Source organism: Schistocerca serialis, chromosome 5 (genome assembly GCF_023864345.2).
Source record: "Schistocerca serialis cubense isolate TAMUIC-IGC-003099 chromosome 5, iqSchSeri2.2, whole genome shotgun sequence".
Classification (NCBI taxonomy): domain Eukaryota; kingdom Metazoa; phylum Arthropoda; class Insecta; order Orthoptera; family Acrididae; genus Schistocerca; species Schistocerca serialis.
Genome location: NC_064642.1, coordinates 521,564,331 through 521,588,721, shown reverse-complemented (window position 1 = coordinate 521,588,721; position 24,391 = coordinate 521,564,331). Strand labels below are relative to the sequence as shown.

The following is a 24,391-nucleotide window of genomic DNA, read 5'->3' as shown; positions in this document are numbered from 1 at the left end:
CCCCCCCCCCCCCCCGTGCCTCTTTAAAACACTGGAAGAATGGGACCTCCGACCAGGTTGTCGCCATACTCGCCAACGATGGTCATCTTCGATATTTCAGAAGCGCGATTCATCGCTGAAGCCAATACGATGCCATTGGTAAGAAGTATTTGCTTCCTTTTTTAAAAAAAATAACCGTTTTTGTTATCTTATGAAGTTATTTAGTAAATTCGACATCTTATGAACTTATATAGATAATTCAACATTGTAAATTTTAAATGATTTGACGCTTTACACAGTTCGTTGTAGGTGCTTCTGGGAGACTGAATCTGTTAAGATCGATTCATCGTTCGTCTGTCTGCTACAAATTTCATCCCTCCCTAGTCTTGACGCTCTGTGTTGCTGCGTCCTGATGTTGATAGTTGCTGCTTCCTGAAGTTGACAGGAACCCGTTGGTTTGTTGGTGATGTTAAACAGTTTGTTGACCGGCACTACTCCAAACGGAGCCGTTTGCGCTGTGGTGTTAACGGCTACCTACTCGTATGACAAGAATTCCCTAGTCCGAATGATGCTAGTCTCCGACTATGGTGTGGTATGACACAGACATGTTCTCGGATGGCAGGCGCACATTTGAAGGGGTTGTGATGTGCTTGGTACACGTTACGGTGATCCTCCCTTGCGGCGGTCGTATATAGTCGACTGAAGTATGCCTGTACTCACGAGCCTAAACATCTCAACATCACCCCACTGCCACACCTGAATACCCCAAAAATCCGGATTCGACGAGCTGGCCAAATAGAGACCCACTATGAGGTTCTTTTGAATCTCTGCCAGGTGCTGATAAAGCTGCCTCAAGCGAGATCGCGGCATTTCCGTGTCCTTCATGGTGATCACTGAACATCTCATGCTTTTCACACCCCTAATAGGACCTATACCCTATAGGCCTGGAACAAAACTAAACACGAACATCACTAATCCAGTTTTGTGGCCATTTTACCAACCACAGACAACTGAAACTGTAGTAATTTACATACCGTCGACGGTGTGTACGTATGAAAACTTATATTGACATTCGTCGACATCATCTCGGTGCTTCATTTGTTTTGCCAGGCAGCATAGGTCGGCAATATTAGCGTCGGGAAGTGCTAACGCAGCTCAGTTAATTTGAAATAGCAGTTTCAAGTTTATGCATAGTCTCACTTCGCTATGAAATTGACCAGTTTCGTGGACAAGTACAATTAAGAAATGGGACGGCTATAATTCTTAAACGTTTCCAGTAATCTATGAAAGTTGATGGGTCTCATTTCTGAAAACTGCAAAGAGAATAGAAGGAAACTTACTTTGCGAGTCAGATAAAAATCGGTTGTCACAACCTCAGAACCATGGCCGAAAATGAGGTTTCTCTAACGCTGCCAACGATTAACAGCCTTACAAATTCCCAAATTATTGGTAAAGAAATAAGCACTCATGGTGCTGAAAAAGGAATTGAGTATTTTCAAAGTGAACAAAGCAACAGGCCAAGTGAGGTTCCTAATACACTCCTGGAAATTGAAATAAGAACACCGTGAATTCATTGTCCCAGGAAGGGGAAACTTTATTGACACATTCCTGGGGTCAGATACATCACATGATCACACTGACAGAACCACAGGCACATAGACACAGGCAACAGAGCATGCACAATGTCGGCACTAGTACAGTGTATATCCACCTTTCGCAGCAATGCAGGCTGCTATTCTCCCATGGAGACGATCGTAGAGATGCTGGATGTAGTCCTGTGGAACGGCTTGCCATGCCATTTCCACCTGGCGCCTCAGTTGGACCAGCGTTCGTGCTGGACGTGCAGACCGCGTGAGACGACGCTTCATCCAGTCCCAAACATGCTCAATGGGGGACAGATCCGGAGATCTTGCTGGCCAGGGTAGTTGACTTACACCTTCTAGAGCACGTTGGGTGGCACGGGATACATGCGGACGTGCATTGTCCTGTTGGAACAGCAAGTTACCTTGCCGGTCTAGGAATGGTAGAACGATGGGTTCGATGACGGTTTGGATGTACCGTGCACTATTCAGTGTCCCCTCGACGATCACCAGTAGTGTACGGCCAGTGTAGGAGATCGCTCCCCACACCATGATGCCGGGTGTTGGCCCTGTGTGCCTCGGTTGTATGCAGTCCTGATCGTGGCGCTCACCTGCACGGCGCCAAACACGCATACGACCATCATTGGCACCAAGGCAGAAGCGACTCTCATCGCTGAAGACGACACGTCTCCATTCGTCCCTCCATTCACGCCTGTCGCAACACCACTGGAGGCGGGCTGCACGATGTTGGGGCGTGAGAGGAAGACGGCCTAACCGTGTGCGGGACCGTAGCCCAGCTTCATGGAGACGGTTGCGAATGGTCCTCGCCGATACCCCAGGAGCAACAGTGTCCCTAATTTGCTGGGAAGTGGCGGTGCGGTCCCCTACGGCACTGCGTAGGATCCTACGGTCTTGGCGTGCATCCGTGCGTCGCTGCGGTCCGGTCCCAGGTCGACGGGCACGTGCACCTTCCGCCGACCACTGGCGACAACATCGATGTACTGTGGAGACCTCACGCCCCACGTGTTGAGCAATTCGGCGGTACGTCCACCCGGCCTCCCGCATGCCCACTATACGCCCTCGCTCAAAGTCCGTCAACTGCACATACGGTTCACGTCCACGCTGTCGCGGCATGCTACCAGTGTTAAAGACTGCGATGGAGCTCCGTATGGCACGGCAAACTGGCTGACACTGACGGTGGCGGTGCACAAATGCTGCGCAGCTAGCGCCATTCGACGGCCAACACCGCGGTTCCTGGTGTGTCCGCTGTGCCGTACGTGTGATCATTGCTTGTACAGCCCTCTCGCAGTGTCCGGAGCAAGTATGGTGGGTCTGACACACCGGTGCCAATGTGTTCTTTTTTCCATTTCCAGGAGTGTAGATTTCACATTTAATACGGCACGAAATTAGTCCCATTGTGAGCTCATTTTTGTCAAGAATTTCTCGCGAAGCGAACAGTACCGCTTGACGGTAAAGTACCACAAGTCTCTCCTGTGGACAAGAACGGCAAAAGAACGGACGTACAGAAATGAAGACGTTTGTCTGTAACATAAGCAAAGACCAGACTATAAGCTTGAACAAAGCGACATTCCTGAAAGATAAAAATGTCTGCACCGCGCTCAGATTGTTCGATGAATATAATGTCGTCTGCACAAAAGTAAGTTCGATAGTTCAGCGTAGAGAAATGTACAACACGTTTGACGTATATATACTTGTGTGCATAAATTAAAGATACTTTATGTAACAAAGAGAAAGAATTTGACAGTATCTGATTATCAGTGGTTAACTTTTTTTAATTATCTAACGTTAATACCATGAAACGACATAAAATGTGATGAATATGTGGTATATGCGTCGAACGCAAGACGTCTATCGCATTCAGAAGCTCGCTGCTAATATCTGTCGTGTCTGTATAGCCCACATGGAAGCGTAATTTAAGTGGTTAATTTAGATAAGAAGAAATTTCGTTCTCGCAGCAATTTAGAGAATCGGTTTCGAGGTGGCCTGTACAACTGTTCTGGTGCGTCCATTACATGTCTACAAGCGCTATGAGAATAAGAGAGATTACGCAGCACTCAGAGACATATAGATGGTCATTTTATTCTTGACTCCAAACACAAATCGAATAGAATAAAAAGACACTGGTATTAATAGTATGTACCCTTCACAAAGCACTTTACAGTTCGATGCATGAAATATGTTGAAGAACCACTATGTAATACAACTTCAGGTTTTATTTTCATAGTCACAGTGTTTCGCGTAATTTCCTCTGATCTTTGGAAATAATTTATGCAGGTAAGGAATATAAAGTTGCTGGATGGAAACTACAATGTCAGAAAAAAAAATCGCAATACCAAAAATTAATTAATTTAGAATAATGAAATTTCAGGAATACATTTGTCGGGATAACATTGCAAATGTCAGGTGCTGGTACATTAATAACCGGTGTAACAGCCAGAATTTGAGAGAAGGCATTCAAACGTGTATGCATTGTGCTGTACAGATGCGGATGTCAGTTGTGAATTGGAGTTGCACTTGGTCGGTCAATACGGGGATGTTTAGTGTGGGTTATGGATTACGCCGGACTTGTCTTCTTATGACTTCCCATATGTGCTCGACTGGAGACAGATTTGGTGATCGAGCTGCCCAAGGCAGCATGTTGACGCTCTGTAGAGAATGTTGGGCTACAACGCCGGTATGTAGGCGAACGTTACCCTATTGGAAAACAACTTTGGAATGCTGTTCGTGAATGACGGCGTAATAGGCAGAATCACCAGACTGACATACAAATCTGTAGTCAGGGTGCGTGGGATTGCGATGAGTGTGCTGCTGATGTCATATGAAATCGCACTCCAGGCCATAACTCCTGGTGTACGTCCAACGTGTCTTGCACGCAGACATGTTGATTGCAGGCCCTCAACTGCCCCCCTTCTCACCTACACACGGCCATCACTGGCTCCGTGGCAGAACCAGCTTTTCTCTGAAAACACGGCAGACCTCCACCCTGCCCTCCAACGAGCTCTCGTTTAACACCACTCTCGCAAACGGCGGTGGTTTGGGATCAGTACAATGTACGTTACAGGGCGTCTGGTTCGGAACTGTCTTTGAAATAACCGATTTGTAACAGTTCGTTGTACAACTGTGGTGCCAACTACTGGTCAAGCTTCTGCTGCAGATGCAGTAAGTTGCGCCAGAGCCATACGCCGAACACGATGGTCTTCTCTCTCGGTAGTGCCCGTGGCCGTCCAGAGCTCAGTCTTCTGGTGACCGTACATTTTCGTGACCATCGCTGCCAGCAACAGTGTATAATGGCTACATCTCTGCCAAGTCTTTCTGCAGTATCGCTGAAGAAACATCCAACTTCTCGTAGCCCTGTTGCATGACCTCGTTCAAACTCAGAGAGGTGTTGATAGTGGTGTCATTGTCGGCTTCAAGACATTCTTGAATAACATCAACCCACCACGTCCAGTCTCAAAGGTAACTAACGTTCAAGACCGTTACAGCTTGTATTTATAGCAAAACTGACTTGCATCCTCATGCTGACGGTACTAGCGCCACTCTTATGCGATTGGTGCGAAATTTGATTAGGTTCAGATGTAAAAACATGCCTGCCAAGTTTCGTTTGTGTCGCACTACTCCGTCCTGGTGTTGCACTTTTTCCCCGTCAGTTTCTACTGAATATACCGATGATCCCAAATATTATGACTCTTGGCCAGCGCGAGACCCAATGCCGCCTGGTAGTGTTGTGGGCATGTGACGTGATATGGGAAGAACATAAGCAGAGCAGAGACGATTGCGGAATCATTCTAGCGGCGATAGGAAACGCAAAGTTCGCAAATCCACTGACATAAGCGGTTTTTACAAAGGGTTGATTTTTATGACCCGTCACCTGGAAACAAGTATCTCCGTAACGGTCGTGCTTGTCGGCAGGTCACGTGGTGCTTGATCAAGTGGTGCAAGGACGGTGAAACCAGGAGTGGGCCTCATCACAGAATGTGGAGGTCAGAGGTTTGCACGCTCTGCAAAACAGGATAAGCGGCGATGTGTGGCATGTCTGAAGAAAGGTTACAGTTCAGTTGCAGGTGTGAGTACTACGGAGCACACCTCTCACTGCCGACTGTAGAATATGGACTCCGCAGCAGACGACTCCTATGTGTTCCCAGCGACAGCGTCAATTACGATTCCAGTGGCATTATTGAGGCAGGAGAAGAGGAAGAGGAGGAGGAGGAGGAGGAGTAGAAAGCAGTAAAAGTAAAGTCGTCGTTTTAAATTTCGTATTTAAGAAATCGTGCACGCAGAAGAATCATACATCGTACAAACAAATGTTGTTTGATCATAGCACGAACTAGAGTATAGACAACATAGTAATAAGCATCCCTGGTGTAGAGAAACACCTGAAAGAGTTGAAAACAAATACGTCGCCAGATCCTTCCTGACAGAATCCAAATTGGGTTCTACAAAGAGTACTCTACAGCGTTGGCCCCTTACTTAGCTTGCATTTATCGCGAATCTCTCGCCCTCTGCAAAGTCCCAAGCGATTGCAAAAAAGCGCAGGTGGCTTCTGCGTATGAGAAGGGTAAAAGAATGGATCCGCTTAATTACGGAGCAATATTTTTAACATCGATTTGCTGCAGAATCCTTCATCACATTCTCAGTTCCCATACAAGAAATTTCCTCGAGAGGGAAAAGCTTCTGTTCACAAATCAGCACGGTTTTAGAAAGCACCGCTCGTGCGAAACTCAAGCTTGCCCTTTTGTGACATCATATTCTGCGAAACTCGGATGAAGGGCAATAGGCGAATGCCATATTTCTAGATTTCCATAAAGCAAATGACACGGTCCTGCACTGCTGACTGCTAACGAAGGTACATGCATACGGAATAGTTTTCCAGATACGTGAGAGGCACGAAGACTTCTTCAGGGACAGAAATTAGTGTGTTGTCCTCGATGGCGAGTGTTCTTCAAAGACAGGTGTTTCGTCAGGAATCCCTCAGGGAAGTATGATAGGACCGATGTTATTTTCTATATACATAAATGACCTGGCGGACACCCCCGGTAGCTGAGGGGGCCGGCACGGTAGCTCAGCGTGTGCGATCAGAGGGTTAGCTGCCCTCTATAATAAAAAAAAACTGAATTAATGGATCAACGACGAACTGAAACGTGTGTCTTGCGACGTCCGCCCCGAGCAGATGAAACGAACGAAAACGAACAAAATGAAAAGGGGGGACTGGTCAGCGTGACAGAATGTCAATCCTAAGGTCCCGGGTTCGATTTCCGGCTGGGTCGGAGATTTTCTCAGCGCAGGGACTGGGTGTTGTGTTGTCCTAATAACCATCATTTCATCCCCATCGACGCGCAAGTCGCCGAAGTGGCGTCAAATCGAAATACTTGCGCCCGACGAACGGTCTACCCGACGGGAAGCCCTAGTCAAACGACATTTACATTTTATTTTACCTGGCGGACAGGGTAAACAGCAGTCTGCAGCTGTTTGCTGATAATGCTTTGGCATATAGGAAGGTTTCGTCGCCGTGCGGGATTAGCCGAGCGGTCAGAGGCGCTGCAGTCATGGACTGTGCGGCTGGTCCCGGCGGAGGTTAGAGTCCTGCCTCGGGCATGGGTGTGTGTGTTTGTCCTTAGGATAATTTAGGATAAGTAGTGTGTAAGCTTAGGGACTGATGACCTTAGCAGTTAAGTCCCATAAGATTTCACACACCTTTTTAAGGTTTCGTCGTTGAGCGAGTGCAGAAGGGTACAAGATGGCTTAGACAAAATTTGTAGTTGATCTGTTGGATGGCAGTTAGCTTTAAACGTAGAAAAACGTAAGTTAATGCAAATGAGTAAGAAAAACAAACCCATAATATTTGAGTACTGCATTAGTAGTATGCTGCGTGACACAGTCACTTCGATTAAATATCTAGGAGTAACGTTGCAAAGCAATACGAAATGGAATGAGCATGTACGGACTGCAACAGGAAAGTCAAATGGTCGACTTTGGTTTATTGGGAAAATTATAGGAAAGTGTGCTTCATCAGTAACGGAGACTGTATGTAGCACACTGTTCCGACCCATTGTTGAGTACTGTTCGAGTGAAACTTCCTGGCAGATTAAAACTGTGTCATTCTAATGTTCGAGTGTTTGGGATCCGAACTAGGTCGGATTACAGGAAGATATTGAAGCACTTCAGAGGCGGGATTGCTAGATTTGTTACCGGCAGGTCTGAACAAGACGCAAGTATTAGGGAGATGCCTCGGGACCTTAAACGGGGATCACTGGAGGCAAGGCGACGTTCTTTTCGAGGAGCACTGAGAAAATTTAGAGAATCGACATTTGGGGCTGACTGCACAATGGTTCTACTGATGCCAACGTGCATTTCTCTAAGGACCTCGAAGATAACAGTAGAGAGATTAGGGAACGTACGGAGGCATATAGATAGTCGTTTTTCCTTCGCTGTATTTGCGAGTAAAACAGGAAGATAAATGATAAGTAGTGGAACAGGGTACCCTCCGCCAGGCACCATTCGGCGGCTTGTGGAGTATGTATGTAGATGTAGAAGGTGTATCAACGAAAATATTTCGCTTGTTCGAATGAAACACGTTTCTTGTTACTCCATGTCGAGGACCATGTCAGAATACGCGTCATCCAGGTGAACGGTATCTCGAAATATGCTTCGCGCAAAATTCGGAAGCTGATGTGGGAAGTATGAGGCGCAGTCAAGTAAACTATTGGTTTTTTTCAAAAGTAATCGCCAAAACTGTTAATACATTTATCCCACTGTGTGATAAGATAGCCAGTGTGTACATGGAAAAATGTTTGCGGTTACCTACGGAACCATAATTGCACCCAGCCGTGGCGTGGGGGGACCACATGTTGCCAAGTATGTTTTGAGTGCTCTGCAGAAGTTTCGCTGGATAGCCCTTGCACATCCTCCATACAGACCCCACCTCTCCTACTCCGATTGCCATACTTTTGGACCGTGAAAAAAATCATTCATGGCCCTCGATTTGCTTCGGATGAATAGGTCAATGCCTGGGTACAATTATGGTTGCGTAGGCAACTACAAACATTTTCCCATTAAGGCATTTGCCGTCTCGTCTCATAGTGGATAAATGTATTAACAATTATGGCGATTACTTTTGAAATAATAACCAGTTTACTTACTTTTCTCCATCTGTCACGTTTTCATTTGACTGTCCCCTATATTATGCTATGGGAGACATTCGTCTGGGATTTGATGAAGCCTACAGTAGTAATCGAAATACCACGACAACTGTGGATTACGCGAACATTACTGCAGCACACCTACATCTCTTCACGCTTAATGGCTTACCCGACCGCAATGGCATCTTCCAGGAGGATAAATGTCCGTGTCTCAAGGCCAAAATCACGTTACAGTGGTTTTAGAAGCGTGATATCTAACTGACGTCGATTTTAAGCCGATGTAACCCATTTGAAACGCTATAGGGTGCCAGCTCCGGGCCAACAAACCTCCCGCCCATAATTTAGGGGAGTTATGTGCCTGAGAGCAGAGATATAGCGGAACATACCTTCGTAAACTTAACAAGAGCTTGTCGAATCAGTACCATGCACAATTACTGTTGGATTGCTTTCCAAAGGTCGACTAACACACTATTAAGAAAGCGGCAATGATGTTTTGCCACGTCATTGTGTGTAGCAAATATAAAACAGCGATATAGAGGCATATTTTTCTGGAATGAAATCTGAAGAAATTTTTGCTAATGCTTATTATATTAGATATGCGAAACAAAATAGTGGCAGATGACAATGATTCAGCTTGAGAAAAATGCTGACCTGTTTGGTAGGTAATGCTACTTTTTCTATTTTTGCACTTACTGTGGTGGACTGGAATGCTCACCTGTTGTACGTGGAGAAGGGACTGTTGTTGCTGCCGTACCAAGGGTCGTTGAGAGAGTCGCCAGCGTTGCCCTCGTAACCATCCACCTCCAGCTTGTAGTACTCGGCCTCCGAGTATATCTTGAAGTGTGAATACTGCGCGTACCTGTGGGCATTTTACATTTAGTTTTGTCAATGATACTCGAAGAGAAAGAAACAACACATAATAACATGAAGGTTTGGATGAATTTTTTTATGTATATATTTAGTCCTTACAAATTATTTAAAAGAAAAGCAAAGTCACACATTAGGAAGTCGATGAGTAGAGTTTGCTAGTGATATGAAGTACAAAAATGTATGTATTAATGTATGTAAGCTTGTATTGTATTCTCCTCATAAACCACTGAAACTACTGAACTAAGGTTCATTTTGATGGATTCTTCAGTCACTGTTTAGTAGGGAAGTTCCATGATTAGCAATAAGAGCACAAACTCTCGATGTTTTTGGTACTATAGAACATGGGCAGTTTGTATTTTATTTTTAAATATATATCTCTTTATGCACTACTGGCCATTAAAACTGCTACACCAAGAAGAAATGCAGATGATAAACCGGTATTTATTGGACAAATATATTATACTAGAACTGACATGTGATTACATTTTCACGCAATTTGGGTGCATAGATCCTGAGAAATCAGTACCCAGAACAACCACTTCTGGCCGTAATAACTGCCTTGATACGCCTGGGCATTGAGTCAAACAGAGCTTGGATGGCGTGTACAGGTACAGCTGCCCAAGCAGGTTCAACACGATACCCTAGTTCATCAAGAGTAGTGACTGGCATATTGCGACGAGCCAGTTGCTCGGCCACCATTGACTAGACGTTTTCAATTGGTGAGAGATCTGGAGAATCTACTGTCCAGGGCAGCAGTCGAACATTTTCTGTATCCAGAAAGACCCGTACAGGACCTGCAACATGCGGTCGTGCATTATCCTGCTGAAATGTAGGGTTTCGCAGGGATCGAATGAGGGTTAGCTAAAAAAATGGCTCTAAGCACTATGGGACTCAACTGCTGAGGTCATTAGTCCCCTAGAACTTAGAACTAGTTAAACCTAACTAACCTAAGGACATCACAAACATCCATGCCCGAGGCAGGATTCGAACCTGCGACCGTAGCGGTCTTGCGGTTCCAGACTGCAGCGCCTTTAACCGCACGCCCACTTCGGCCGGCTGAAGGTTAGCGCCACGGGTCGTAACACATCTGCAATGTAACGTTCACTCTTTCTAAGTGCCGTCAATGCGAACAAGAGGCGACCGAGACGTGTAAACAATGGCACTCCATACCATCACGCCCGGTGATACGCCAGTATGGCGATGACGAATACACGCTTCCAATGTGCGTTCACCGCGATGTCTCCAAACTCGGATGCGACCATCATGATGCGGTAAACAGAACCTGGATTCATCATAAAAAAGGACGTTTTGCCATTCGTGCACCCAGGTTCGTCGTTGAGTACACCATCGCAGGCGCTCCTGTCTGTGATGCAGCGTCAAGGGTAGTCGCAGCCATGGTCTCCGAACTGATGGTCTATGCTGCTGCAAACGTCGTCGAACTGTTCGTGCAGATGGTTGTTGTCTTGCAAACGTCCCCATCTGTTGACTCAGGGATCGAGACGTGACTGCACGATCCGTTACAGCCATGCGGATAAGATGTCTGTCATCTCGACTGCTAGTGATACGAGGCCGTTGCGATCCAGCACGGCGTTCCGTATTACCCTCCTGAACCCACCGATTCCATATTCTGCTAACAGTCATTGGCTCTCGACCAACGCGAGCAGCAATGTCGCGATACGATAAACCGCAATCGCGATAGGCTACAATCCGACCTTTATCAAAGTCGGAAACGTGATGGTACGCATTTCTCCTCCTACACGAGGCATCACAACAACGTTTCACCAGGCAACGCCGGTCAACTGCTGTTCGAGTATGAGAAATCGGTTGTAAACTCTCCTCACGTCAGCACGTTGTAGGTGTCGCCACCGGCGCCAACCTTGTGTGAATGCTCTGAAAAGCTCATCATTTGCATATCACAGCATCTTCTTCCTGTCGGTTAAATTTCGCGTCTGTAGCACGTCATCTTCGTGGTGTAGCAATTTTAATGGCCAGTGGTGCATTATAAACCAGGATGTATGTATGTCTCCTAAACTACTGGAGCGATGGGACGAAGCATCGTGCACATAACACTTTCTGTCTTGAAAGAAGCACTGTCAGAGTAAGAACACCCCGTCGGGGTGGGGTTGGAACAGTAGTCCTTCCTTGGTGTGAAATGAGGAAGAACTCCTCTGTCTGACCATTTGCTTCTCCACCATCTCTCTGTCCATCCAGTCTTTTCTTCTCCATCCCCCTCATCCTTCCCACACTCTCCCTGTCCATCACCTCCTCGGTCCATCTCCGCCTCCCTCCTCTTTCTGTCCATCTCATCCTGCTCCTCACTGTCTATCTCCTCATCCCTACTCTCTACCTATCCAACTGGATTTCGTGAAAGACTGGCATGTTGTGTAGTTAATATGGGAATTTGCTACAAGAAGTATATGGACGATCGGCCAGAGCTGTGCAGTGACAGTGAGGAGGAGTAGGATGAGGAGGAGGAAGAGGGTATTGAGAGGGTGGGACGGAGCCGATGGAAAGAGAGAGGTAGGGAAGCGGTAGATAGACAGATACAAGAGTGATGGGTGGAGGGAGGAGGAGGAGGAGGAGGTGAATAAAGATAGGTGAAGGAAGAGATCCAGACAGAATGAGGAGGGAGGAGGAGATGGACTAATAGAAGACAGCATGGAGTAAGTCCCTATGTGATGGGTTTTTCAGATAGTACACTATCCTTATCCTTAGGTATATAAAACAAGAAGCATGCACACATGTATATATATTTATGTAAGTACGTTTGCATGTCCCACATCCCCTTGTAAACCAATGGATCGATTTCAACTGGATTTGGTAAACATACCTCTTGCTCATGAGAATTTGCACTGTGGGGGCTACATCCTAGCTCCCATAGTAGCAGAAATATGGGCAAAAATGGCTTTTCTACCTTCGGTGTGTAGGTTGCTGTGCACAAGAGGTATATTGTGTGGGTAATATTGGAATGCCTTGTAGAGCCTACATATGTGGATGGGCACCCCTGACCAGACAGAGGCGAGGGAGAGGATATGGACTGTGAAAGAGGAGGAATGCTGAAGTGGACAGAGAGAGCAGGGAGGTGGAGGTGGACAGAGGGGAGGAAGAGATGAATAGAGAGTGTGTGGGAAAAGATGAGAAGGAAAGAGGCACAAGGAGAGGATGGATGGGATGGAGGAGGTGGCCAGAGTGCAGAGGGAGGAGGAAATGGTCAGAGAGGAGGAGATGGCCAGAGAGGAGGAGGAGGAGGAGGAGGATAAGGACAGAGGGAGGAGGATGGAATATATGGTCAGAGAGAGTGTGCAGTTGGGATGGATAAAGGGATGGGAGGAGGAGATGGAGAGAAAGAGAGAGTGGGGATGAGGAGATGGTCAAAGAGAGGAGGATGAGATGGACAGCGATAGCAAAGGTGTGGAGATGGACACAGGAGGAGATGGATAGAGTAGGTGTGAGAAAGAATGAGAGAGATAGAGATCCAAGGAGAGGATGATCAGAGAGAGGATGGAGAAGCAATTGGCCAGAGGGAGGAGGGAGGAGGAGATGGCCAGAGAGAGGGGGGAGGAGATACAGGAAGCGAGGTGGAAGGTGTGGAGAGATGGTGGACAGGTGGAAAAAGGAGAGGGGGTGGAGGAGATGGAGAGAGAAGCGGATGAAAATATGGGCAGAGGGAACGAGGAGGAATATATGGTCAGGGAAGGGGCAAAGGAGATGGGCAAAGGGAGGGGCAGAGGATATGGAGAGACAGAGAGAGTTGGGATGAGAAAATGAGATGGGGAGGATGAGCTGGACAGAGAGAGCAGAGAGGTGGAAATGGCTAGAGAAAGATGGGAGAAGGAGATGGCAGAGAGAGTTCAGAGGAAGTTGAGGTGGACACAAAGAGGAACAAAGAGGGGATAGACTGAGAGAGGGTGGAGGAGAAGATGGTCAGAAAGAGGGAGGAGAAGGAGGAGATGGTTAGAAAGAGGAGGAAGTGAAGAGAGAGAGGGGTGGGAGAAATGCAGGAGGCGTATGGAAGGTGTAGAGAGGTAGTGGACAGGTGGAAAAGTAAAAGGCCAGAGGAGATGGACAGAGAGAGGATGGAGGTAGGGGAAGGAAGATATTGTCAGATAGAGGAGATAAATTATGAGAGGGAAAGGAGGTGATGGAGAGACAAAGAGAGTGGGAAGGAACAGAGGGACAATTATGGGAGAATGAAGTGGACAGAGAGAGGGGGGAGAGCAGAAAGAAGTGGACACGGGGAGTAGGAGGAGGAAATAAGTGCAATATATGTGTCGAATATGTATGTGAGCGAATCTGTGGGGGAAAAGCGAATATGCTACAAAAATGTATGTATTAATGTATGTAAGCTTGTATGTATTCTCCTCCTAAACCACTCAATCGATTTCAACCAAATTTGGTACACATATCATTTACTATGTGGGATATATATATATATTCTTTACTTTAGTTGTTACTTCTTATATGGCTCATAAGCATTACTTTTCATTATGATGTGGGGAATATCTACAAAGTACGAAGTCAAATTGTCAGACACATCTTTCATGAGCTTCTATTTTTAAATTTTGACCATTGACTTACTTGTCACTGATTCAGTTTGTATATGAATACGGCAAGTGAAGTTAGTTCTATAATTAAAACTGAACAACTGACTAACACTGATGGATACAGAATCATCTGTTAAAATTCAGAACGCTAGTTCTCGTAATGTAATAATTAATAATATTTACAAACAAGAGAATGTTATTCTCATTGTGATAGGTAGTGCATGGTCTATAGTAAAGTGCAGAATAGCTGTAGCTCCAGCTTTTCGATAAAGATGAACAATAACATGGACGCTTACACCGCAGAAACACACAGATACAGTGAGGTGGATTTTGTTATGAGTAGGACGTAAACAGAGTGTTGAGCGCTACCTCTTATTGCCTTCAAAGTCCTCCAGCTCGACTCGCAGTACGTAGTCCTCGTTGTTGGTGAGCATGTAAATGTTCTCGTTGCCAAGCCAGAGTTCCCTGGCCGGGTCACCAAAGCCATTCTTGTAGTCAGTCCAATCACGGTTGAAACTCTCTCGCGGCTCTCCGAAGTCATCTCGCCGCTGAATCACCTGTAACACATCACAATCAAGTTATCTTATTGTTCGCGACTTACGAGCAGAAATGTATATTTCGTTCTTCAGGTGATGATAATCGTGGATGTGTAGAATAACCGACCCTTACTAGTACATGTAGATGTATTTAATTCATCTCATTTTTTATGTGAATCAGAACGATAGTTTTAGACTCCATTCGAAGCAGACACCTGCATCTGTCTACCAAATTATAAACATTTGTAAGTTTACAGCGATCTTCTGTTTCTTAGGCAATAACGTAGTCTCTCCAGCTCTGCATTTCTACTACAAACAACGACATTAGTAATCGACGGCAGATGCTATAATTTCATCTACGACTGACGCCTTCCACTGTAAATCAAGAAATTCTGTATGCCGGAAATTATGTTCGAGAAACTGAATACTTTTCCTGATAAGTGTAAGTTAATTACTGTTATCGTTGCACGATCCGTTAACGCTGTTTTTTATTTCGCATTTTATGTGCAGTCTTAATTTTTGATATCGTTCTGTTGTACCACATTACAAATATCTCAAATTTCTGCTACAGTGAATTACCTGTTGTTTCTGTCGACGTCTACATATGTTACACTCCAGAAACAATGCGGCATACTTGTTGCTTTTTTCGAGGCCAATGATTGGGACCATCAGATTCCGTCTCTTGAAAAGAGCGATTTTCTCCCTCACTATCCTACGCAGTTTATTATCTTTTTTCGGTCATAATGTGTTACCCTGACTACCAAACAATAGAAATTATTCATTTCGTCGGCTGTAGCCTTACCATTTTTATCGTGTAGCTCTTTACCCTTGTTTCTACATGTACTATACCTCACAACTTTTATACTTGTATATCATGAAATCCAACCATGCACCTGTTACTCTTAGTTACTTTTTCATTATTTACCTTTAACTTGAATACAGTTCTAAATAATACTGTAGGTTCACCTGCATTTAAGAGCATTATGAAGTCATCGATGTTGTCCCCCTGATGGGTCATCTGGGAATCTTAACGCTTTTATCGTCCCCCATCGAAAAATTTGCTCATTTGAGAACATTTCTTATGCTACTGTCATTGCCTTGTCATCCAAGAAGCTTTACATTACGTTTATATAATGCACAATCATTTGGAAATATTTTTAACGCAAACATATGCTCTTATTGTATTTTGTAATTTTGTCACGACAACTTGTTTCTTGGAGATGTTATAAACTACACGTCTTCTTTCCTACAGTCATGTGGATCTCAGTTAACGAGTTACACAGAACCTGAAGGATACTATAATTCTTCTTTCTAGTAGTAAGTGTAATCTCAGAATTGACTATCGGTTATTAGTAACATCTTTAAAATCTCACTGACAACAGAAGAGCATGTCTTCAGTTTTTTTCTTCTAGTTAATCTTGTCAATCTGTTAGAAATGCAACAACATTCTTAGAGTTCTCATATTTTTACATTCATCCACCCTATGTACATGGGTGGATTTTCTGGAATTATAATGATACGTCCACTGTGTTACAGGTTTTACGCTCTTTACATTAACTCCTATATACCTTTTTACGGTGTAGCACGTGATTACTACTTGGTCTTTGGAAACAGACTGACGGAATTAACAGTCATAATCACCGTCAATATGGTGAAAAATTCTTCGACAAATTTTTTTGACAGCAGGGAATGGACGAGTATAGGAGTTTTGTTCGTAATCGATGCAGCGGCAGAGTTTTCACCAGGATTTTACTGCAGTGTCAGTAACAAGTAACAAATAAGACTCTCTCCTTCAGAGTAAGCGCGGATAAGAAAAATACTGTCGGCATTTGCACTTTGTAGTATGCATTTCAACTGTGCTTGAATTTATTAAATTGTTTATTGAGGAATAAATTTCTTTTCTCAAGAAATTTTAGAACTGTGTGTATGACTCCTAGCCCTGTCGACCAAGACATTGTATTGCTGGTGCGAGTCCATGCCGTAGGGCTTATTTTAGAACCTTATCTTTCGTCATTCCTCCTACAGGTTGCGATGAACTTCTGAGCGGTACGAATTATGGCTGCTCCAGGGATTGCTCTTATTTTAAGCAAAAACGATTGGATTTTTCGATTCAGCACTTGAGCTTCCAATATGTTTATTTGATGTAAAGGAACGCTGAGTTATAGTCAATAAAACAAAAAGGTACAAAGAGAATTTCTTGTTACTTTTGTTCGTTACTATCATCAGTTGTTGAACTAACCTATATTTGCTGGAGTATTAATGTAGCGCCCAAATAATAGTCTAAACTTAAAGACATCCACTACTGCTGCTATAGACTAGGTGTACTTATCCTCATGTGGCAGCTGAATTAAATCATACGGATCTGCTGAATTATTCTTGCAGATGAATTTAGGACAATACTGCTGGTTGTTGACTGTACTGCAATATGAAGGAAGAGGTTTTTCTAAACACAACCCTCAAGCAATATTATATTTACTATTATAATAGTTAAAAATTAAACATATGTACGGGACACTCCAACCGCAGCGGCAATTCCCTTACCTGCATGATCAAGTCTTTTTATCCGCATTTGTATCTATACATATTAAATTATTGTAAACTTCTTATACTCCATGGGTACGCTGCTGAAGTCTGACCTCGCAATTAACATTCCACGGGTTAAGAATGTGGAGTCCGGTCCTGACCACGTATTAATACAGTAAAATCTGTCACGTTCTCAGTACATTCCTTAAGATACAACTTTCTGTCTTGCCTGAAACGGATTTGTGAATGTTTCAACAGGATATTTCCATAACATTTGGAAGTCAAATTTATTCTTGTTACAAATTGCCGTCACATCTTGCATATTGTTAACTGTTAGCCATAGATTTTGTTAGCCAAATGTCGTTAGCTAATGTGACCAGTTGTTCTGATTCGGCCGGAACGGTTCCGATTTCTGGAGCCTAGTCCCCTTGTCCTCGTCTGCTTGACGCCAAATGTTCTGGTTTTAAGAAATCAAATCAAATTCTCGTTTATGTTAGGTTTCAATTTGCAGTATAACTTTTTAATATTTATATCATTATAAAAGTATCTATGCTATATGTTAATTTTGCATCCGTCAACTAACATAAAATGTCGCGCTGCATTATGAAATACGTTCACGACCTGCTTGATAATGCGTTCACGTTCGAGGCCTTCAATAATACTTGCGCTGAGGTTGGTGTTACTGAGCTGGATTTTCTTAGCGGTGTGTGTTTCGTTGGCGTGAGTATTTATTGCAGAACATATAGAGCGGGAAATAGGTTCATTGTTCAATAACAGTTACCGAGCAATGAGCAGAAATAAAACTGGTTCCTCCTTCGATTTCTAAGAATACGGTCACCTTACGTTAATTAACAATAGTGTTAAATCATGTTAATGTTTACGGTTCTCAATGTAGTAAGCTCTTCATCGTGTACTTGTAAATATGTTCGAGAAATTTTGGTGGCATTACTAATTTTATAACCAACCTTGTTTAAGCCTTATGTGATACACAAACAGGGCTCAAATGATGAACTGAAGATATAACTGGATGTAGAGTCCTAGAAAGCTTTAGTGCCGCTTTGTGCCACCTTTCGTTAATTACATAAGTGGCCTCTGATAATGTAAACGAAACAGGAAGAACCCAGATGTAAAACAGCTGCTGGTACGACGGAAGCTGAATGTACACGTAACTGTGCGGGAAATTTCTCAATCGTTAGCCCTATTAGATGTGAACAACGTATCTGTCATTCCCAGAATACTGCACATTCAATACAATATAGTAGTGGTAATCCGTACATTTCGGATTATAATAACGACTTAAACGGTAATAATCGCTATTATCGGCCGTCTGTAAAGTTGAATTGAGGGAAATCGTGTAATTGACCCCGTCTACAAAGTAATAACTATTTTGGATATCCACAACGAAACTGGCTTTTACCCACAAAATCACTATTACTTTGGATATTCATGGACGTATTTGCGGATATCTGCATTCGTGCAAATCTCTGAGTGTGACGCAGTTTCCCATGACAGCTCTACGGTGAGGGAATATGGTCGCAGCTACTCTATGGGTTTGCCCCAAACCTTGAGCGACGGCAACTGCCGATTTAAATGCCAGTTACTGGTCACTGTTGGGAATGTTAGTATGCCAGTGGCAGTTAGCGTCACATAAATCGCGCGATCCGTTTCTCCCGCTTCTCACGGCCCAGGAAAATGAAGCGTCCGTCTTGCAGCCGCCGGTGCTCAACCTTGCCCAGCACAAGCCATCTGTCGTCGACCACCTGCTATCCTTTATGCCATATGTTGCGGCTTCTCGTGGGTGTGCCTCACCAGATCGCAAGGGCGGTGCCTGTTTCATACTTCGATTCTAACTTTCCTTATTTATGGAGCACAGTCGTCTGCAAAGTATGAGATCCCATTGACTATGCATTCACACTAGCGTCAATTTTACTCTGTGTGTTTCAGCACTACAAAAACACATTTTAATACGACAGAGTCGGTAATATTCTAGGGAGAGCGCCTTTGGCTTATAATCAAGAAGTCCTGGAACTAGAGGTCAATACTAGCGGCTGCTCTAACTTTGAATGAACAACATCAGCAGTGGGGGCCGAGGACTTCCGACATGAGAAGTCACACTCTTTCCCTCAACGGCCGAGTCAGAGAGCAGAGTTTCACGGCACCCTCTCGCCCGTGGAGTGGGAAACTGCCCTTAAAAGACCGAAGAATCAGAAATGGTCAACGTCTTGAGAATGCAGATTGCAATGGAAACGACTGCATTAAAACTTGTCTTTCAGCAGGACATGTGATCTGTAACTGAAACTGATTGGTGATGGTCTCTAAACTGGAAAAATATTCTGGATTAGTCTCATTCAGCTGAGAAGAGTCTGCTGTATGGCAGGTGACCACGAGATAAAGACTGAATAACCAACTAAACTTTAAAACTGTATGAGTTGGACAGCTGAATGTCGCAAGTCTGAATGTGGTAGGGAAGATATAAAATCTGAAAAGTTAAACGCAAAGGCTCAGTCTAGATATAGCGGCTAGCGAAGCGAAATGGAAAAAAGATAACGATTTCTGTTCAGACGAGTATTCCGTAATATCAACAGAAGCAGAAAATTATGTACCGGAAGTAGTATTCGTCACGAGTAACAAGGTTGCGCTGAGAGTGAGATACTGTGAACAGTGATAGTATCTTTTTCTTCAGAATCGACAGCAAAAACAATAATTCAGGTATATGGTACGTGCTGACATCACAAGTAGTTGATGGAGAGATACAGGTGAGGACACGGAATGAGTAATACAATATGTAAAAGGAGATGAAAGTCTTGTAACCAAGGGGGAGGAAACAGAAGAAACAGTTACGGGAGAATATGGGCTCAGCAGTACGAATGAGAGAGGTGGAAGACTAACTGAGTACTGCAGTAAATTTCAGCTAGTAACAGCGAATACACTATTCAAAAATCACAAGAGAAGGAGATATACATGGAAACGGCCTGGATACGCAGAAAGATTCCAGCTGGATTACATCATGGTGACAGAGAGACTGCAAAATAAGTTATTGCAAGGCATACTGAGGACCAGATATAGAGTTCACAATTTACTGATGATAATAGGCTAAAGTTTAAGAGAATCGTCTGGAAGAATCAATGTGGAAAGGGATACTGAACTACTGAGAAATGCTGATGTGCGTTTGAAGTCTTCGACTGCAGATACTGCGATAGTGAACACCACAATAGGCGAGTCAGTTAAAGAGGAAGTCACAGATATTTGTCAGACAAACATAGGTGTAAACATAGGTGCAAATCTTGGGTAACCGAAGAAATACTTCAGCTGGTCAATCGAAAGGACAGATTCAGCATACAGGAAAGCCAAAACAACCTTCATTACAGTTAAAAGCAACGGCAGCAAATGAAGACTGTGTTGGTACTCCACATTTGAGCGCAGAGGAGAAAATGAATGGATGGTCTCTAAGAGGGGAACAAGAAATGGGAGTCAATATGGAGCATATGTGGATCCAATGTTACAGTCCAAGTTTAAAGGAAGTTTTGAAGACTCAGGATCAAATAAGAAGGAAGGAATAGGTAACATTCCTCTGGAATTTCTGAAATCATTGGGGACAATGGCAACCAAATGACCTTTCAAGTTCGTTTGTAGAATCTATGAGAATGGAGCTATACCATCAGACTTTCGGAAAGAAAATCATCAACTCAATTCCGAAGACGGAAGTGGAAGTGCGAAAGCTAACGTACAATCAGTTTAACAGCTCATGCATCACAGTTGCTGACAAGAATGATAGACATAAGAATGGAAAAGTGAACTGAGATCCATTAGATGACTATCAATTTTTGACTTTTGGAAAGGTAAGGTCACCAGAGGTACAGTTCTGACGCTGTGAACGAAGATTAAGAAGGAAGTGCTGGGGTTAAACCGGATGAAAGACAAGGATGAAGATGAAGACTGAGGAAGTTCTCCGTAGAATCAGCGAAGAACGGAGAATACGGAAAACGCTGACAAGAAGAAGGGAAAAGAAGATATGACATGAGATAAGATATCACGAAGTAACTTCCATGGTACTGGAGAGCGCGGTAGAGCACAAAAACTATCCAACAAATAACTGAGGACTCAAGGAGCAAATACTGCTCTTGTCACAGGAGGTGAAGTCGTGGAGTGCCCCATCAAACTAGTCAGAAGACTGGTGAAAGAAAAAGAAACAACAGAAAAAGACTTAGATGCGTCTTGATTGCTCCCTTAGTACTAACCGCATGCCGTAGTCGTTCTGCGATCTATAGCACAACAAAACCAAACTGTAAATAAACTATTTAGCAACTGTACCAGTGCTTACAGTTTGATGTTGTTCTACCATCACGTGTTTAACCTCAGCCTGTGGAAGGAACTGATTTTTCTTTGCAGTGAGAAAAACCTAGTGACAAGACGTGGAACCAAATAGTTGGATTCGGATTACATGGAAAAGGAAAAAAACCCGAAAGATTAAACTGAGTTAATACTGTGATATGATATATAACATACGAGTATCAACATCTGTGACACGACCTGCCAGCCGGCCGCGGTGGCCATGTGGTTCTAGGCGCTGTAGTCCGGAACCGCGCGACTGCTACGGTCGCAGGTTCGAATCCTGCCTCGGGCATGGATGTGTGTGATGTCCATAGGTTAGTTGGGTTTAAGTAGTTCTAAGTTCTAGGGGACTGATGACCTCAGATGTTAAGTCCCATAGTGCTCAGAGCCGTTTGAACGACCTGCCATTTCATGGGAGGCTGGCACGAATGTGCTGTACTATAGATGACGTCCGAGAAATCCCCATACCCCTCTTGACTTTTCACCGTTGCTCAGTCAGTTGAACGGTCACCAATGAAATCCACTGGCAAAAGAGGAGTTGAATTTCAATTACCGCGATGAACAACGCATGACGCATTAAAATGATTTGAAAACGAAAGGATTTAGATCTACGTTTCTGAACGAATTATCTCTCAATAGCATGGAGTAGTCAGTTACATTCTGCTGTGCTTTGTTCGTACAATTTGCAAATACCGTGACTCCGTAAAGAATATTACTTTTTGATGAATGTGAGATGCATCTCGGCTCACGCAGGAGAAATGTGGTTTGCTGGTCTACGTAAAATTCCCATTATGTGCAAGAGTTGGAACGGAGTGCACCCAGTGATTGGTATGGGCCAGGATACTCGTATCAAGTGATACCTTTCTCATGCCTATTTTTTTGAAGTTTACTTGAATGTAAATTCTTATTTGGACAAGTTGCAAATGTGATTAATACCTCAGTTCGAAGACAAAGGAATCAGTGATCATGTGTATTTTCAGCAGGAAGGAGCTCCAGAACACTGTATTCGGGGGTGTAAGGTCCGTGATGAACAGCTTCGAGGCCACTGTACTGAGTGTGTTTCAACAATATCGGGAAGTAATCAAGTCACACGTTCATCAACGTCAGTACAGGACTAATGAAGAATGACGCAAAATTATAGAGGCTTTCGAAGCATGGCTACTGAGACGCTGCACAAAATGTGAAGAAGGATATTATGGAGAGGCATAGATTTCTGCCTAAAATGCGACGGTGTACATACAGATCTGCTACATACGTAGTCTTTTATAGGCGAGTTCTCCAATATACATTATAGTGGTTTAACATAAGAGTACAGGAACTTCTAGGACACTCTGTAGTTCCGTGGCAGTTAAAGTGGGCTTGGCGCGGTTGATTCGCACGTCTGCGGCGACCTGTTGTAGCAGTTCCTATCCCTTCCTAACTATGTAACTAATTAGGATGAGATATGCAGGGTGTTCCGGAACTGCTCGTTCAAATTAATGCATTTCGGTAAGGAACGTATGGTCTCTGAAGTTAACTTGTAATGTTAGGGAACATTTTGTTACGAGGTGCTGAGGAAAGCTGTTGTGTCGGTTTAACTGACTGGGAATGTGCACTGAAATTCAAATGTCCACAATTCGCGTGTTTGGGCACATGGGAATCCACGAGGTACTCGACCTCGTGCTCATCAACAAAGATTTGGTGTTGATGTATGAGCCGGCATTGTTGAGCAGACCACACATTCTTCCAATCCGCCTCAACGGACGTAGATATCGAATCTTTGTGGAACATGTGTTGCCAGAACTGCTCGAGGATGTTAGACTGCTAGACAATGGATGTATTTCCGGCGCGATGGGGAATCTTTGTAGAACATCTGTTGGCACAGCTATTGGAGGACGTACCTCTGAAAATTTAGGCAGAGGCAGCACGATAGGGCGCCAGCCCATTTCAGTACTGCTGTGAGGAATCGTCTAAGAGCCAACTTCGGCAACGATGGATTGTCCGACGTGGCCCTGTGGCCTGGCCATCCAGGTCACCTCAGTTGATGTGTGAAGCCGTTGTGAAAACACAAGAATACCTTGTCGCTAGAATTTCCATAGCTCTTGGTAACACTGCCGACATAAGAAAAATCTTCGAACACACACGACAGTCAATGGTCCCACGATGTAAGGCGTGCATATAGGCCAATGGTCGCGTATTCGAGCAGTTCCTGTGGATGTCACTGCTGTAATTAGCATGCTAGACTACCCTCTGTGTAAATCGTCCTTAGCATCTGAAACTGCCGTCAGGGACTATAAGTACCATAATTAAATATATGTGTTTTGATGTTCTCTGTCTTCTGTATTAATTTGAACATATCGGTTTGGAACACCCTGTAGAACGTTCTTGTCGTAACACATTATTGATTAGGATATACTAAGAGCGCAAGTAGTTCTTTGCGGATTGTTGCGTGTGGAGGGCTATGGTGAGCATTTCGGGAGGAACAGCATTTTCCCCTGATAGTCTCCTAGCGTGACTTGGAAGAAGTATGCTTACCTCATCTCTTCTATGCACGTCTCGTTGTGCCCATTCGATCTCTTCTCCGCCGACTACAGATCTTAACGTGCAAGTATTAAATAGTAAATCTTTGGAATAACGTTTTGGAATATTTCGACACTAAGATAATAAAAGTTATAAATAATGGGATGCCGTGTGATTTTTTCATTACTTCAGTCTCAAAACCTACAAACGATGTTATAATGAACATTTTCTATGAGCCAGTCTAGTATTACGGTTTGCATCAAAGATCGCTATGTACAGTATAATTACCACTTGTATGTAACAACTGTCGTAACATGAGTCTGTTGACGTATATAAACGCTCATAAATGTTCCCCAGGCAGTTTTAGTTAA

General features: G+C 44.0%; 1 protein-coding gene across 1 annotated transcript in view; it reads right to left on the bottom strand.

Annotated features, from left to right (window-relative positions):
- Positions 1 to 24,391, bottom strand: part of LOC126481091 (uncharacterized) — a 598,566-nt gene that overhangs the window by 7,741 nt on the left and 566,434 nt on the right. Inside the window, exons 7-8 of the mRNA XM_050104598.1 lie at positions 14,500 to 14,687; positions 9,432 to 9,575 (exon numbers count right to left, since the gene is read on the bottom strand). Of these exons, the coding sequence (XP_049960555.1) occupies positions 9,432 to 9,575; positions 14,500 to 14,687 (332 nt within the window). The remainder of the gene's footprint in view (positions 1 to 9,431; positions 9,576 to 14,499; positions 14,688 to 24,391) is intronic.